Source organism: Hypanus sabinus, chromosome 2 (assembly GCF_030144855.1).
Source record: "Hypanus sabinus isolate sHypSab1 chromosome 2, sHypSab1.hap1, whole genome shotgun sequence".
NCBI lineage: Eukaryota > Metazoa > Chordata > Chondrichthyes > Myliobatiformes > Dasyatidae > Hypanus > Hypanus sabinus.
This window is the reverse complement of record NC_082707.1, coordinates 78,623,626-78,640,574: the sequence shown is the minus strand read 5'-3', so window position 1 is coordinate 78,640,574 and position 16,949 is coordinate 78,623,626. Positions and strand designations below refer to the sequence as shown.

Here is a 16,949-nt window from a genome sequence, read left to right as displayed (position 1 = left end):
TGAGTGTATTCTACCTGACACATTTTTGCCCATTTCAACATTCTTCCATCAGAGAACTTGATAGATTACATTTGAAAACATTGACATAGATTCTGAACATATGGGACTCCAGCACCAATAGCTAGAGTACCTCCGTTATCACAGTCCTCAATCCTAAAAATGACTAGTCCAATGTTCTGTTGTATGTCCATTAGCCAGTCCTCAGTATGCATTAGTATATTACTCCAATCCCAGACACTTTATCCACTGTTGTGGTCTGCATGTTGTTGCTTTGCCTGTGGAGGGTAATTACTTGGGGCAGGTCTTTCTCTATCCTTTGACTATCCTAGGGCTGCTGTCCCACAGCTCCAGTGACCCAGGTTTGATACTAACCTTCACTGCTGAATGTATGGAGTTTAAACATTCTCCCAGTGATGGTGCAGGTGCATATCCCAAAAATTTGCAGATTAGTTGGTTATTTAGCCACTGTAAATAGTTCCTGGAGGGTAGGTGAGTGCTAGAATGATATATGAGTTCACAGTAGTGTACAGAGAATAAAAGGGGAGCGTGGTGGTTCGCACAACACTTTACAGAACCAGCAACACAGATTCAATTCTCACTGCTGTCTGTAAGGAGTTTGTACGTTCTCCACACAGCAATGCGTGCTCTAGGTTCCTCCTGCAGTGCAAAGATAGGTTGGTAGGTTAGTTGGTCATTGTAAATAGTCCCAGGATTAGGCTAGGGTTAAATCCGGGGTTGTTGGGCGGTGCAGCTCAAAGGGCCGGAAGGGCTCGTTCCATGTTGTATCTCAATAAATAAATAAATGGTATAGCTTTAGTATAGTGATTGTTTGGTGGTTGGCATGGAATACTGGGCGGAAGATTGTTTTGCTGCAGTATATAATCTATAATCTCATGTGTGGTATTTTTTCAAACGCCTTCTGAAAATTTAAATTCACCACATCTATTTGTTCCCCCTTATCTTATCTGCAATAACAACCTCAAAAATCCCCATTTCCCCTCTATAAATTTATGTTGATTCTACCTATTTTCTAAGTTCTCTGTTATCATTTCCCAGCATTTCCCCACTTGGTCTGTGGTTCCCATTTTTTTTCTCCCTTCTTCCATTCTTAACAAAAAAGTGAGTTATAATATGCTATCATCCAGTCTGTGGGAATCATTCTTGAATTGATGAAATTTTAGGAAATTATCAACAAATAGGTTTTCTATCTTTGCAAAAAAATTGGATCAACAATTATGATTTCTTGGGATTTATTGATTCATTAGATTTCTTCAGCACTTTTTTTTACTAAAGCTGATTTCTTTCAGCATCTTAATCAGTCAAATAGTGAAATACTACTCTGCTAATTTTGCAAGTTTTTGGCTTGTCTTCCACAAAGGTATACTCATAATCATGGTTTAATTTCCTTGTCAGTCTTATTTTTTTGTATTCTTATTTTTCTTTAATTTTCTTTCCATATCCAGCCACTCATAGCCCTTTTCACAACGTGGAATGGCCACAAAAGAAGGTTGTCAAGATGACAGGAACCTAGCAACCATAAAAGGTAAAGGCAACCACACTTAATGGTTTATTTTCCCCGAAAATGTAAATTCGATGAAAATGATTAAGGCTATATTGTGGGAAGATAAGACCACAAGGAAGTGCTTTGCAAATACACACAGATAAAAAACAATATATAAAGGCAGATCACTGCAGATCACTTTTGAAACAGATCAACTTTACACTCTCCTAATCTCTTGGGTTTTGTCACTTTCTGTGTAAGATCAAGAGAATGAAACAAATTGTCTGCAACTGTGGGAACCTGTTGATGGCAGTGCTGGTTGGACTGTTGATGCTCAGCTCAATGGAAAGGTTGTCATTTGCAGGTAATTACATCCTAGCGTTTGGCTCTATTTGAATCTTTCAGTTAGTACCTGCTAACTTTAAACTGACATGTTGTTTCTGCTTTGCTGTTGGTGAATTGTTTCTTTTTTAACCAATATCCCTGATGTTTATTTCATATAGATGCTCAGTCTCCAGTTGACTGTTGTCTTTCATATTCATCAAAACCTTTACCTTTGAAAATTATCAGAGGCTATGTTTGGCAGTATTCAAATGAACTCTGCAGCATAGATGCTGTCATGTAAGTGCAAAATCTTTCCCTTAAATAGGAAGATAATGCTTTGAAGTTAATTTTACGTTCTTTAATTATGTTTAAAGTAGACATGATCTGAATTGTAATCTCGCAGCATGATCAAAGTTTTTTCAAAAAATTTCTTCACAGTTTTTACACAAAGAAACGCCTAAGTGTATGTGCAAACCCTGAAGATAAGTGGGTGCAAAATATAATCAGCGGCTTTCTGAAGTAAGGAAATAAATCATTGTCTAAATATTCATTCAACTTTGAAATGCATTTAAGTAATGTCCGTTTTTCTATGTTCGCCCATGAGTACATTATATGCTATTGTGTCAAATCAAGAAATTCCTTGCAAGTAAGAATATAATGGAACACAGTTTTGGAACAGACATTTTTGTCAGATGTATTTATTTAGAGTGAGTTGAAAGCAAAATCTGAATGAATGTAGAAAAGCAACAAAAGACAGCAAACCACTTCCTCAGCTTAATGAGCCCAGGCAGAGTGTTTTATCAAGTGACAGTTCTTTGGGCTGTATAATCAACACGCTTCACCATAGATCCTTCACGCTATTGCCAGTACTTGTCATTAGAGCTAACCGGGTACCTCTGAGGAAGTTCCAGTTTTCAGCTCAGGTGTCAACCATTGACTTGTTGCTGGACTCTGTGACTGCCTCATCCTGTTTTCAGCGGAGAGCGGAGCCCAAAGAAGCAGTATGAACATATACAGCCTTCCATATCCTAGACTGGAAATCTAGCCTGTAAATTTGAGGCTAGGTTAAAGTATGCCCAGAAATCACATTCAAATGAATGTGAGGAAAGCAGATGTCAGGAGAAGGTCAGCAATTAATATTTATTATTCATTCTATTTTTAATGTTTGCTTTTCCTATATTTGAATATGGTTGTGTATGGGGTGAGATAAATGTTCAAACAATATTTCATTGCTTAAATTATGATGAGTTACAAGTGCTACTGAATATTTTGTTCAATAAAAATATACCAAACATTCAGTAGTGTTTGAATATTGTCAATTTATAACACTGAAGACCCTGACAGCCAAACAGCCAGAGGAGATGGGGCTAACAGTGGGCAAGGGCAGGGTAGGTGACAGAACTTCCCTAGCTGATATGAGTGGAGCTTGCTGTCTTGTATAGATTCAGCTCATGTCATGTTGATGTGTTGGGAGCCAAGCTCCTAGTAGAAGACTACACCAGGGGCGACAGTGGGAGAAATAGTGCAGCTCAGGGGTAGGGGACCAGGAATTGTAAGTCAATGGAAAATTCACCCCATTATTAAAAGAAAGGGCACTGTGTACAAGAAGTGGCAACTGAACGAACAAATTGGAATTACCAATCTAATAAACTCTGTTATGTACATAGACTGCACCTAGTCAAAGTTTCTGTCCTTTGATTTTTAGGGATGTTGTAATTAATTCTATTTTTATATTTACATTTTAGGAGGGAACTGAAGAAGAATTGAGAGACCACATCTCAATTCCATTGGCATGAAGAATCCCACCTTTTGTAACGATGGAAAAGACTATTGTACTTGTTTTTAATTGTTATTTGCTTCAGTATATGATGTATGCACTCTTCTCACATTCTACAAATGTATCCAGTATTTGCCTCCATTAAGCTATTAAGTTCTGACAAAGCACTGTGAATGTTTTATTTCATTATATGTATTTTATGGATCAATAAACACAATGTGTGAAAACAGTACTTTAGACATATTGCTATTGATATTTTCACATTCAGGTTAAAGCTGTTCCATTTGCTCGATTAAAATATTGCATTTGTTGAATCAAATGGATAGACCTTGTGAAAGCACTGCGGGTCAAAAGCCCCATAACGTGCAGTATTTTTCTACGTCTGCTGTTTATCTGAAAAGAACTACAGCAATGTTGTTAGAATTCATCGGTGCCATTTACTTGAACTCTAAGATTTCTTTCCCATCAGTTTTCTTGGAATTTGTTCGATGTGTCCAGGAAGGATTCCTGACACACTATGTAGACAGGGCAAATAGAGCAGAAGCCAAACTAAATCTGGTGCAAGGCAATGAATCAAGTCAGGTGTCAGGTCTTTTGCTGGGCAGTGACCATAAAACCCTAACCTTCCATAGCTTTGCTCAGAGATAGGAACAGGCAGCACAGGGAAGTATTTAATTGTGCGAACTATATTGCGATTAGGCAGGAACTTGGGAACATAAATTGGGAACGGATGTACTCAGGGAAATTCACAATGGAAATACAGAAGCTGATAAGAGAACATTTTCATGGGTTCAGGGTATGTATATCCCACTGAGCCAGGGATAGGATGATTGTGTGAAGGAACCATGGTTGACAGGAGATGTGGAACATCTAGTTAAGAGGGAAAGAGAATCATACTGAAGGTGCAATGATCCAACAAGGCTTGTGAGGGGTACAAGTGTAACACCCTGCTAAAGGTTTTACTGCTCACATTGTTGGGTGTTTCATGTCATGGTCTTTCTGTAGAAGCGGTTGCTGAGGAATGTGAGCCATCCAATCAGGAGAGAAGGCTGGGGAAACAGGGATTTTTTTTGTGCCCGACACCAGAGTGAGCTTTTGGTCTTTCGTTTGGTGGGGGATGACAAGAGGAGACGCTGGAGAGAACCGGTCACAGGGTTCAATCCAGTGGGGACCGTGATTCAATGGAGCAAGGTGTGGCAGTCTGCTGCGGATCAGTGAATATGGCTTCTGGAAGATTTTATCTCCAACCTGTGCACATTTGACTGTTTAATTATAATAGACCTTTTTCTGTTTTTTTTCTTTACGAACTCTTTAGTTAAGTTAATATTCATAAATATACTTCCTTTAATTATATGCAGTGTGCGGTCTGGTATTTCTTGGCAATGAGCTGTAACAGGTCACCCTAGACATACGAAGTCAGAGAACGGTGGGTTTCTTGGCGCTGAGTTGGGAGACTGCCAGCAAGGGCTAACGAGCTGTTTCCTGAGACACCCTGGAAGAAAGGGATTTCAAAGGTAGCCAGGAAGGAACTTAAGAATGGACTAACAAGAGCTAGAAGGGGATATGAGAAGACCTTGGTGCGTAGGATTAATGAAAACCGCAAGGCGTGTACCTGAAGAACAAGAGGCTGACTAGAATGAGGGTCAGATTGATCAGGGTTAAATGAAGAAACAGGTGCCTGGAGTTGGAGCAGGTAGGCAGGTCCTTAATGAATACTTTGCTTCAGTATTCACCAGTGAGAGGATGTTGACTAATGCGAATCAGCATTGCACAGGCTGATATCCTGGAATATGTCATTGTTAATAAAGAAATGTGCTGGAACTTTTGAGAAACATTAAGATTGGTATGTTTCTCAGGTCTGGATGGGATACCCCAGGTTACCAGGGGAAGTAAGAGAAGAGATTGCTGTTTCTTTGACAATAAACTTTGTCTCCTCACGAGCCAAAGAATAGAATGGTGTAAAGTATTATTCCTTTGTTCATGAAAGTTAATAGGGATAAATCTGGGAATTATAGCCCATTGAGTCTTACAGCAGTGCAGGGCAAAATATTACAGAAGATACTTAGAGACAAGTTTCAGAGCGTTTGGAGAAGCAAAGTTTGATTAAAGGTAGTCAACATGGCTTTGTGAGAGGCTGGCTATGTCTTATGAGCCTGACTGAATTGTTTGAGGAAGTGACAAAATATATTGAAGGTAGAGCAGTGGATATGGTGTGTTTGGATTTTAGCAAGACATTAAACAAGGTTTTTCATGGTAGGCCCATTCAGGAAGTTGGGAGGCATGGGATCCGGGAATCAGAATTGGTTTGATCACAGAAGGCAGAGGGCGGAAGTAAATGCAGTGTAGCCTACCCAGACACCGGTGACCAGTGGCGTTCTGGGACAGATGTGTTTTTATTAATGATTTGGATAAGGAAGCAGAAGGGTGGGTTAGTAAATTTGAAGATAACACCAGGTTTGGTGATATTGTGGATAGTGCAGAAGCTTGTTGTAGGTTATAAAGAGACAATGTTGGACATAAAGCTGGGCTGAGAAGTGGCAGATGGAACTAAATCTGGAAAATGGCGAAGTGATTCACTTTGGATGGATGAACACGGAGGCAGAATACAAAGGTAGTGGCAGGATTCTGAACAGTGTACAGAGCAATCTTGCAATTCACATTTAACAATCTCTCAAAGTTACACATCAAGTTGGTAGGGTGGTTAAGAAGGTGTGTGGTGTGTTGACCTTCATTAGTCAGGGGATTGAGGGAAGAGCCACAAGGTAATGTTGCATTTCTATAGAACTCTGGTTAGACCTCATTGTTCAGTTCTGGTCACCTCATCAGGGTGTGGAAGCTTAAGGATGTGGTGCAGAGGAGATTTGCCAGGATGCTCTCTAGATTAGAGAGTATGGCTTATGAGGATAGATTGAGTGAGCTGGGGTTTTTCTTTTTACAGAGAAAAAGAGTGAGAGGTGATTTTTAATGAGATGTGCAAATGACGAGAGGCACAGACAGAGTGGATATCCATTGTCTTTTTCCCAGGGCAGAAACTGCTAATATGAGGTTTTTAACTTTAAGATGTTTTGAGGAATGAGGAGGGATGATGTCTGCGGTGGGTTTGCTAAACAGAGAATGATAGGTGCAGGGAACACACTGCCAGGGGGTGTTGTAGAGGCAGCAGTATTAGGGGTACTTTAAGTGACTCTTGGATAGACACAAGGATGAAAGAACAATAGAGGACTATGTAGGAGGAAACCTCGTGCTGGGGCTATATGGCGTTGAGGCGCGTCCCCTGAGTGGTGGATGGGGGATCCCTCGTGTGAGGGGTGCACCGGATAATATGGAAGAAGGTGCCATGAACCAACATAGCTTAGGAGAAGGAACTCTGATTCCAAACCCAGGTAGATAGGACTCGTTAGCCTTGGATGGCAGCCTATCTAGGAGAGGGTAAACTCTGATTTCAAACCTGGGTAGGTGGAACTCGTTAGCATGGAAATGCCATCGCCTAGGGGAAGGTGATACCGACAGAAAACCCCTGGTCCTCCAAGTTGGGGGTTGTGCAATGGGCTAACAACCTGTTCACGTAAAACAAGCAATTGTTACAGAAACCGTCAACAGATTGTCAACCACTAACCCAGATCTCGGGAAAAGCAGGGCCCCATTCAGGAGGCTGATGACACGCTGCAACCAAACCCATCAGGAAGCTGCAGGGCTGACAACCCTCCTTCACCCGAGGAAAACCATAATGGAGGTTCCAATGCTGCTCTCACAGAAGAAATCTATCCTAATCGGAACATGGAATGTGAGACGGCTTTGGGGGACAGGTAGGTGCACACAGGCAGTGAAGGAAATGAACCGATACCACCTCACACTCCTGGGCATGTGCGAGCGAAGCAAGATGAAATACTTTTGGTGGGACCAAACTACAGTCGGGAGAAACTCTGCTCTATTCAGTAAAGAAAAAGAGGAAAACCCACATGAGACTGGTGTGGCCCTGATGTTACCAAAGAAGCAGCCAGAAGTTTGATAGAATGGGAACCAGTGTCCGATCGTATCATCACAGACAGATTTGAGTCCAGATTCCAGAAGGTATCCATTATCCTGTGCTACGCCCCAACTAACAACGCAGAAGAAAAAGATCTCTTCTACACCCAGCTTCAAGCAGTAGTTGGAAAGGTACCTAAGCAAGATATGTTGATTGTCATGGGAGATCTGAATGCCAAAGTAGGCAGCGATAACACTGGCAGGGAGAGAGAGATGGGCCAGAGTGGTTTGGGGAACATGAATGAAAATGGAGAATTCCTTACCGACTTCTGTGCCTTCAATGAACTGACCATTGGAGGTACCCTCTTTCCCCACTGACACTGCCACAAGATAACCTGGGTCTCGCCTGACCGTCAAACAGAGAACCAGATTGATCACGTCATAGTCCGCCAGTGCTGGAGAAGTTCATTGCAAGATGTGAGAGCCAAAAGAGGAGCAGATATTGGATCTGACCACCATTTGATTGTTGCAAAGCTGAAGATGAAGCTGTCAGCCAAGAAGAAGCAACAGAACACGTGAATAAAGTTTGATGTTAGAAAACTACAGACGGAAGAGAACAAGAAAGATTTCTACATCGCCTTGCAAAACCATTTTGGGGCTCTTCAAATAGAGGAACAAGATGAGAGAACAGCGGAACACCCCTGGATTACTTTCAAGCAGGCCACTGTAGGAGCCTGCGAAGAAGTACTTAGAAGACCACCAGTCAACAGTAAACCTTGGATCAGGGACGAGACATGGCAGAAGGTGGAGGAAAAAGCTCAAACAGGAGTTGAATCAGGCCAGAACCCGGCAACAGAAACAAATCACCACTAACAGGTACAGCGTGATGACCAAGGAGGTGAAGAAACAGCTCAGAAAGAATAAGAGGTCATACTTCAATGAAATAGCAGAGCAAGCAGAAACAGCAGTCAGTAAAGGGAACCTCAAGGCACTCTACACGACAACTAAGCTTTTGAGAGGGAAGAAAAGCAATTTCAACAGACCTGTTAGAGACAAGACAGGCCATCTGCTCACTTTGGTTGAAGAGCAGCTGGCAAGATGGAAGGAACACTTCCAGGCAGTATTGAATAGACCACCACCACAGAATCCACCTGACCTGGAGCCTGGAGACCCACTCAACATCAATATAGGTGAACTCACCAAGCAAGAAATTCAAAAAGCCCTGAAAAGCCTGAAGAACGGCAAGGCTGCTGGAGAAGACAACATTCCTGCAGAAACATTGAAAGAGGGTGGAGAGGTTATGGTGGACCATTTGCATATACTGCTGAATTTGATATGGAGAACAGGAGAGATCCCATCAGATTGGAAGAAGGGCTTCCTTGTGAAGCTGCCAAAATCTGGAGATCTTCCACTGTGTGGCAAGAGGAGGGGGATCACTTTGTTGTCCATTCCTTGCAAAGTTCTCACCAGGGTCATCTTGAAGCAGATGAAAGATGTCATTGACCAGAGACTTAGAGATGAGCAGGCAGGGTTCAGGAAAGGGAGATCTTGCATTGACCAGATAGCTACACTTAGAGTCATTGTGGAGCAGACAATAGAATGGCAAACTCCACTATATGTGTGTTTTATTGATTTTGAGAAGGCATTTGACAGCCTGGACAGAAAGACAATGTGGAGCATCTTATGACACTATGGTGTACCGAAAGAGATGGTGAATATCATCAAGCAGCTTTATGATGGCTTCTCATACAGGGTCATCCACGATGGGAGACTGTCCGAAGAGTTCCTGGTCACTACTGGAGTCAGACAGGGATGCCTGCTGTTGTCTCTACTTTTTCTTGTGGTGCTCGACTGGGCTACAAGAACAGCCTATGCTGGCTCAGAGAGAGGCATCCAGTGGACATTAACAGGGAAATTGGAAGACCTGGCATTTGCAGATGGTCTCGCTCTTCTCTCACACCATCTCCAAGATATACAGAAGAAAACAGATCCCTTGGGAGAGACCTCACAGCGAGTAGGCCTTAAGATCAGTCAGGAGAAGACCAAAGTTATACACATTAGTAACAAACAAGAGGAGCCATTATGGATTGAAGGACAAATAGTTGAAGATGTAGACAAATTTACCTACCTCGGAAGCAAAATCAGTAAATCAGGAGGTACAGATGAGGACATCAGAGCAAGGATCGGAAAAGCCCAACATGCCTTCACAACCCCGCAACCTGCTTGGAGATCTACGGCCATCTCTGTCAAAACTAAGCTCCGTATATTCAGCTCCGATGTGAAGGCCATCCTGCTATATGGATCCAAAACATGGAGAATCACTAACACCAGCAGCAACAAGATCCAGACCTTTCTCAACAAATGTCTCCGGCAGATCCTCCACCTCAAGTGGTACGACAGAGTGTCAAACCTAGACCTATGGAAGAGAGCAAACCAAGAGCCCATTGTATCCCAGATGAGGAGGAGGAAGTGGAGATGGGTCGGCCACACCTTGAGGAAGAGCCAGTCGAATGTCACTTGACAATCACTCAAATGGAATCCACAAGGGAAGAGAAGAAGAGGTCGCCCAAAGCAAACCTGGAGGCGTAGGCTTTTGGACGAACTGAAAGCCGCCGGCCAAACTTGGGAGACTGCAAATACATCTGCTAGAGATCACAGGAAGTGGAGGACTTTTGTTGAGGCCCTATGCTCCATAAGGAGCGAAAAGGATTAAATATATATGTAGGAGGGAAGGGTTAGATCGATCTTGGTTTAGGTTAAGACATCAACACATCATCATAGGTCATAGTACTGTGGTGTACTGTTCTACATTGAATGTTCTAGTAAATCACCTTCCTCTTAGGAAAAGGGTAACAGCATGGAAATTAAACAGAACTGGTAAAGTGAAATGAGTGTAATGTGTGACAATATGGGATATTACAGTTGCTGAATGGACTCTGGAGTTCTCAAAATCGCCCTCATTCGAGTACTGTGTTAAATATTGACTGCGTAAGCATAGCAGCTCTGCATCCAGGTTAAGCAGGGGTACTCAGCTATCAAGTATACCAATAGAAGAGTACTGGATGTTGGACCCACCACACACTCACTTCCTTCTGACCTCTCAGATCATAGTTTTGCTCATGTAAGGTTGAAATTACAGTCCTGGCAGCATCTGGGCAAAGCCTCCATTTTTTGGTAATTGGCTTTTCTCTTTCACTTTTGGATTCTGATTGTTGCTACCAAGGCCAGCATCTATTGCTCTCTCCTAACTAAAAGCTGTTGTAAGTTTCTGGTGAAGGTACCCTCACAGTACCTTTGGATAGAGAGTGTCAGAGTTGAGACACAACAACAATGAAGGTCCAGCAATATATTTCCAAGACTGAAGGGTGTATGACTTGGGGAGAAACCCATGTTCCCCTATACCTGATACTTTATCATTCTTGGTGATGAAGGTTGAGCATTAAGTTTGGGTGGGGATGGGTGGGTGTAGGGTGTGCAGTGGATGGAGCCTAGGTGAATAACTGCAGGGAGTTATGTAAATGATACACACACTAGCCTTTGTATTCTGGTGGAGGAGAAAATGAATGTTTACAGTGGTAGATGGAATGTTAATCATATGGGTGGTACTGTCTGTGTAATGTTAAGTAGTGTTATTGAGTGAAAGGAAAGTATTCCATTCCAGCGTCTTCCCCTCTGCTGTCAGATTTCTGAAAAGTTCATAAACCCATGAACACTATGTCACTATTTTGCTCTCTTTTTGCACTACATATTTATTTAAAAAAATTATTATTGCAACTCATAGTGATTTTTAATGTGTTGCACCATACTGCTGCTTCAGAACAACAAATTTCATGTCAGTATTGTCATTTGGTGCCATGGGTGAGAGTTTAGACATTGTCCTGTTTTATATTTTCACTAGTGCTAATTGTCATTTATCAATCTTGCCCGAATTTTCCCTCAGGGTCCCCATGGGCTGTCTCAATTGCTCTGGATATTTAGCAGTTATCAAGTCTGACCTTTTGTTGGAAGAAAGGTTAAACAGAAGCAGCTGAAAATGCTTTGTGTAGGTTACACTTCTGAGGCACTGCTGATATAATGTCCTAGGACTTCCAAAAAGCACAGTCGTCTTCCTTTGTGCAAGATATAATTCCATCCATTGTATTATTTTCCCTCTGATGCCTTCTGACTTTAGCTTTACCCATCCTCCTTGATACCACACTCAGTCAAATTCTGCTGTTCAAGGCAAGGCTGATCACGATAACCTGTCTTCTGAAGTTCACTAATGTTTGCTCAATGGGGTGTTGAGGTCTGCACCAGAGCCATTCTGAGAAGTCCAGACTGAGCTTTGTTAAGTAGATGATTAGAGAGTAAGTACTACTTGATGGCGCTGTCAATGACATCTTCTAATGCATTGATAACTGAATGATTGAACAGTCATTCACCAGACTGGATTTGCTGATTGTTTTGAACAAAATATACCCAGACAATTTACCACATCATTGTCTAGATCCCAGTGTTGTATCTTTACTGGAACAGCATCCAGACCTGGAACACTGGCTTTCAGCTGCCAGAACTGTTCTTTGTCTCTCTGATTTGGCATGATTATAGTGTCACACAACACAATACAGAAGGTCCTTTGTGTGGTAATAAGGCTTTGCCCGCACAATTACTTTTAACAATACTGTTAAGGACAGATGAAATTGTCACTGGTAAATTGGTGAAGAAAATGTAAGGTGTTTTTATTTCCTTAGTCTGGTTCATTTTAGCAACGTGTCTTTCAATTTCATCTGTAACCATGTTAAAAAACCACTCTTGGTAGCAGACATTGAAATCCCCCACCCAGAGTACACTCAGTCACCCTTAAAATATCCAGTGCTTCTTCCAAGTGCCATGTTCTGTTCTCGTTGTTGCCATCAGGAAGAAGGTACAGGAGCCTCGGAACAAAACATCGTCAGGTTCAGGAACTGTTGTAACCCCTCAACCATCAGGGTCTTGAACCAGAGTGGATACCTTCATTCAAATTGACTCACCCCATCCCTGAACTGTTCCCACAAACTGCGGACTCACTTTCAAGAAATCTTCATCTCATGTTTTTGATAATTTTTGTTTGTTTTTTTATTTATTTTCTATTTGCTCAGTTTGTTATCCTTTGTACAAGGATTGTTTGTCTGTCCTGCTCTGTGCAGTCTTTCATTAATTCTGTGGTGTTTCTTGGATTAACTGTATATGCCTACAAGAAAATAAATCTCAGGGTTGTATATGGTGAAATATAAGCACTTTGATAATTAAGTTACTTTGAACTTCGAGCTGCTGCTCAACATGGAGGATTCTGTTGAGGGAGGATAGAAATGATGATCAGGAGCAGTTTCTTTGCCCATAGTTGACCTGAAGCCAGAAATCATATTCACAAGCACACAGAGATAACCAACTCCCAGTGCCAACTTACAGATTTTATTATTTCTCCAGAAATATAGTGAAAATGAAAGTCAGAAAGTCATATGAATTTCCATACTTATTGATAATAAGATTCAGATAGCGTAATTCTACAATAAAGGATAACAGAAAATGCCGGATACACTCAGCAAGTCAAACAGTGCTTATAGAAAGAGAAACAAGACTTGATTTTGCAAGCTGAAAATCTGTCATGTGGTAGTGCATGCTTCATTAAACCGGAATTGATCATTTGCTTAATAGTAATGGTTGCATGATGGGACATACTAGGTCAGAGCTCAGAAGTCAGACTCTACTGCTCATGGTGCCTACTTTCAAGTTGACAGATCTGTTCTTTGCCTTCCCCATTTGTCAGGATTATGGCACCCACCACACAACTGAATGAATCATGTCTGGTGGAAAATGCTCAACCAAAAATATTAACTGTTTCTTTCTGTATGGATACTACTTGACCTGCAGACTGCTTCCAGTACTTGCTTTTTGTATTTCAAACTTCTACTGTAACCCTTTGTGACAATGCACACAATTATGTGGTTGCAACAAAACATTTTGGGAGCATGAGCAAAAGGCCAATCCCTCTTAGCATTGCATCCTGCAGTATGGATGACCATTTTTCTTGGCTGGGTGTTGAAAAATCCATTGGATGAAAGAAAACTACTTGCAGTGAAGGAGGGGAGGAGGCTGCTGTTTATTAATTACAGTTCAGTGTTCAAGACAATTATGTCCTCAGCTCCAAAACCTAGGCCTCTGTACCTCCCACTGCAATTGGATCATTGACTTCTGCACTGGGAGATCCCAGTCAGTGTGAATCAGAAATAACTCCTCCCCTTCGCTGACAATCAACACTGGCACACCTCAAGGATGTGTGCTTAGGGCATGAACTCACAACTGTGTGGGCTAGGCACAGCTCAAAGGACATCTATAAATTTGCTGATAAGAAAACTATTGTTGGCGGTATTTCAATGGTGATGAGGAGGTGTAGTGTAGTAAAATAGATTAGCTGGTTGAGTAGTGTTGCAACAACAACCTTGCACTCAACGTCATTAAGACTATGGAATTGATTGTGGACTTCTGGAAGGAGGAGTTAAGGGAACAGATATCAGACCTCATCAAAGGATCAGCAATGGGATGAGTGAGCAGTTTCAAGTTCCTCGTTGTCAACAGCTTTGAAGATCTATCCTGGGTCCGATACGTGATGCAATTACAAAGAAGGTACAACAGCAGCTACATCTCATCGGCAGTGTGAGGAGACTTGGTGTGTCATCAAAGGCACTCACAAATTTCTACAGGTGTACGGTGGAGAGCATTCTAACTGTTTGCATCACCATCTGGCACACAGAGACCACTGTACAGGATTTGAAAAAACTAAAGGAAGTTTTCCAGCTCAACGAGCTCCATCGTCGACAGTAGCCTCCCTAGCATCTAGGACACCTCCAAAGGTAGCACCTCAGGAAGGCTGCATCCATCATTAAGGACCCCATCACACAGGACATACCCTCTTCTCATTGTTACCATCAAGCAGGAGATACATACCTGAAGACACTTCACAAACAACTTCTTCCCTTCTGCGATCAGATTTCTGAATGGACAATGAACCCATGAACAGTACCTCACTACTTTATTTTTGCTTTCCTTTTACACTACTTACTTAATTTAATCTTTATATGTATTTCTTATTGTAATTTATAGCTTTTTAAATTATTATGTATTGCATTGTACTGCTGCCTCAAAAAAATAAATTTCACAACATGCATATTAAATCTGATTCTGTAGATACTTTTATATCCATGGAATGCATCAAAAAAGAAATGATATTTAAATAAATGAAACCAACAGCAAAAGAGTTAGATATGCATTTTTTAATGTAGGCTAACATCTTTTGCAAGTCGTACAGGTACACTATCGAACAACATTTATATAGAATCACAGAAGATGTTTGGGCAGGAGCTCAGATGTTTGATAAAAATGTGGGCTATGGAAATCTAACAGGACAGAGAGACAGAAAGAAGCAAAGAAGCAATTTGCTTAGGAAGGAAATTTTTAGTCTTCTGTCTTTGGCAGGTGAAGGTAATTTCCAACTGATAAAGAAGCTAGAATTCTAATCCAAGCTGTGTACATAACCTGCAGCACAGGATCAGGTTACAGAGATAGGAATACTGTATAAAGGTCTAGAAAAAAAGGAGAGCTTCAAAAGCAGAATAGTGCTCAGCCACCAGTCTTTGTAGATTAGAAAATGATAAGGGAGTTTGTGACGAACAGAACTTTTGTTTGATAGAGATTGAAGAATTTGTATGACCTTGCCAAGTTCTATTTATTGGCTTTCATTTGTCAACATCATTCTATGCTGTAAATTCCCAGGTTATGGACCCCAGCATTCATATGTCACTCTACATTTTAACATAACGCATTCTGCAGCTAATACTATATCCTATTCTGGATGTCTAGATGATTTTGCAATAAAAAAATAAAAAAATGAAAACAATATTGTGATAGTATTAAAAATATTAGTTTGATTTTGCTTGTGTACGTTGATAAGATTCAGATTTTTCTGAAATATTCCCCAATTTCCTGCTGCAAATCAAAGAAAAATTTGAATTATAGATCCTATAACATTTTATTACATCATTTTTTCCACTTTATCCCCTGTATACAGACCAAAGTGTTTCAGGTGACATTTATATATTGATTGATAAATAACTCAACTGTAATCTATGTTGTTATCTGTTATATCTTGCAAGATTGCTGGGTGCCATGGTTCCAGAAGGGCCTATTCTGTGCTGTATCTCAATAAATAAATAAATTAGAATTTTGTGATAATCATAGAGTCATTGTGAGGGGCAGGCCATGCTTCACAAGCTTGACTGATTTTTTTTTCAGGAAGTGACAAAACATATTGATAAAAGTCAGGTGGTGATACGGATTTTAGTAAGGCATTAGACAAGGTTCTCCAAGGTAGGCTCATTCAGAAAATCAGATTACATTGGATCAAGGGAAACATGGATGTCTGAGTGTATTCAGAATTGGCTTGTCCATGGAAGGCAGAGAGTGGTAGTAGATGGAGCAGACTCTGCCTGAAGTATATAAGGAAGTGGAAGGGTAAATTAGTATGTATGTAGATGATGCAAAGATTAGTGGTATTGTGGAGAATGTTGAAGATTGTTATAAGGCAATAGTCAATTGGGCAGAGAAATGGCAGATGAAGTTCAATCTAGAAAGGTGTGAACTGGTATACTTTGGTGAGTTGACCTCGATGGCAAAATACAGGGTTAATGGTAGGATTCTTGGTAGTGTGCAGGAACAAAGGAATCTTGAGGTCCACATCCATAGATCCCTCAAAGTTGCCATGCAAGTTTATAGTGTGATTAATAAGGTGTATAGTGTGTTTGTTTTCTTTAGTTGAGGAATTAAGTTCAAGAGTCTCAAGATAATGTTGCTGCTCTATAAAACTTTGGTTACTCTGCACTTAGAGTATTGAGTTCAGTTCTGGTCACTTTATTATTGGGAAGATGTGGAAGCTTCAGAGAGAGTGCAGAGTAATTTACCCAGATGCTGCCTAGATTAGAGGACATGTCTTATGAGGAAATATTGAGTGTGCCAGGGATTTTCTTTTTGGAGTGTACCAGAATGAGAAGAGACTTGATAGAGGAGTATAAGATGAGAAAAGGCATAGACGGGGGGGACAGCTAGCATATTTTTTCCCAGGGTAACAATGGCTAATACAAGAATACATACTTTCAAAGTGAATGGAGGAAAGTATAGGGGTGGGATGGCAGAGGTAGTATTTTATTCAGGAATTGGACAGTGCATGAAAGGCACAGTCATGGCCAGTCATTAAAGCAGATACATTATGGACATCCAAGTGACTCTTAGATAGGTATGTGTATGAGAAGCTATCTGGGAGGGAAGGGTTAAATTGATCTTGAAGTACGCTAAAAGGTTGGCACAACATCG

General features: G+C 41.0%; 1 protein-coding gene and 1 long non-coding RNA gene across 6 annotated transcripts in view; one reads left to right on the top strand and one right to left on the bottom strand.

Annotated features, from left to right (window-relative positions):
• Nucleotide 1: 1 nt before the first annotated feature.
• On the top strand, nt 2-3,831 carry LOC132380238 (C-C motif chemokine 20-like). 2 transcript variants are annotated; one of them, XM_059948977.1, is made up of 5 exons: nt 2-1,543; nt 1,763-1,865; nt 2,005-2,122; nt 2,264-2,344; nt 3,571-3,831. In XM_059948977.1, exons 2-5 carry the CDS (start codon nt 1,772-1,774, stop codon nt 3,590-3,592), a joined length of 315 nt encoding a protein of 104 aa, XP_059804960.1. In that variant the 5' UTR covers nt 2-1,543; nt 1,763-1,771; the 3' UTR covers nt 3,593-3,831. The 2 variants fall into 2 exon arrangements, with proteins under 2 accessions (XP_059804960.1, XP_059804950.1); XM_059948967.1 differs by lacking the exon at nt 2-1,543 and having other exon boundaries at nt 1,603-1,865.
• Nucleotides 3,832-13,140: 9,309 nt separating this feature from the next.
• The window catches only part of LOC132380261 (uncharacterized), a 280,768-nt gene continuing 276,959 nt past the window's right edge, over nt 13,141-16,949 (bottom strand). The window contains exon 15 of one of the 4 annotated variants that reach the window (XR_009507712.1): nt 13,141-15,569. This is a non-coding gene — a long non-coding RNA (uncharacterized LOC132380261). The remainder of the gene's footprint in view (nt 15,570-16,949) is intronic. The other 3 variants (XR_009507715.1, XR_009507713.1, XR_009507716.1) reach the window with 3 other exon arrangements.

Coding starts and splice junctions, on each gene's coding strand:
- LOC132380238 (XM_059948977.1), top strand. CDS start 1,772: ATGAAACAAATTGTCTGCAACTGTGGGAACCTGTTGATGGCAGTGCTG. Junction 1,866..2,004: donor GGAAAGGTTGTCATTTGCAG/GTAATTACATCC, acceptor TATTTCATATAG/ATGCTCAGTCTCCAGTTGAC. Junction 2,123..2,263: donor TGCAGCATAGATGCTGTCAT/GTAAGTGCAAAA, acceptor ATTTCTTCACAG/TTTTTACACAAAGAAACGCC.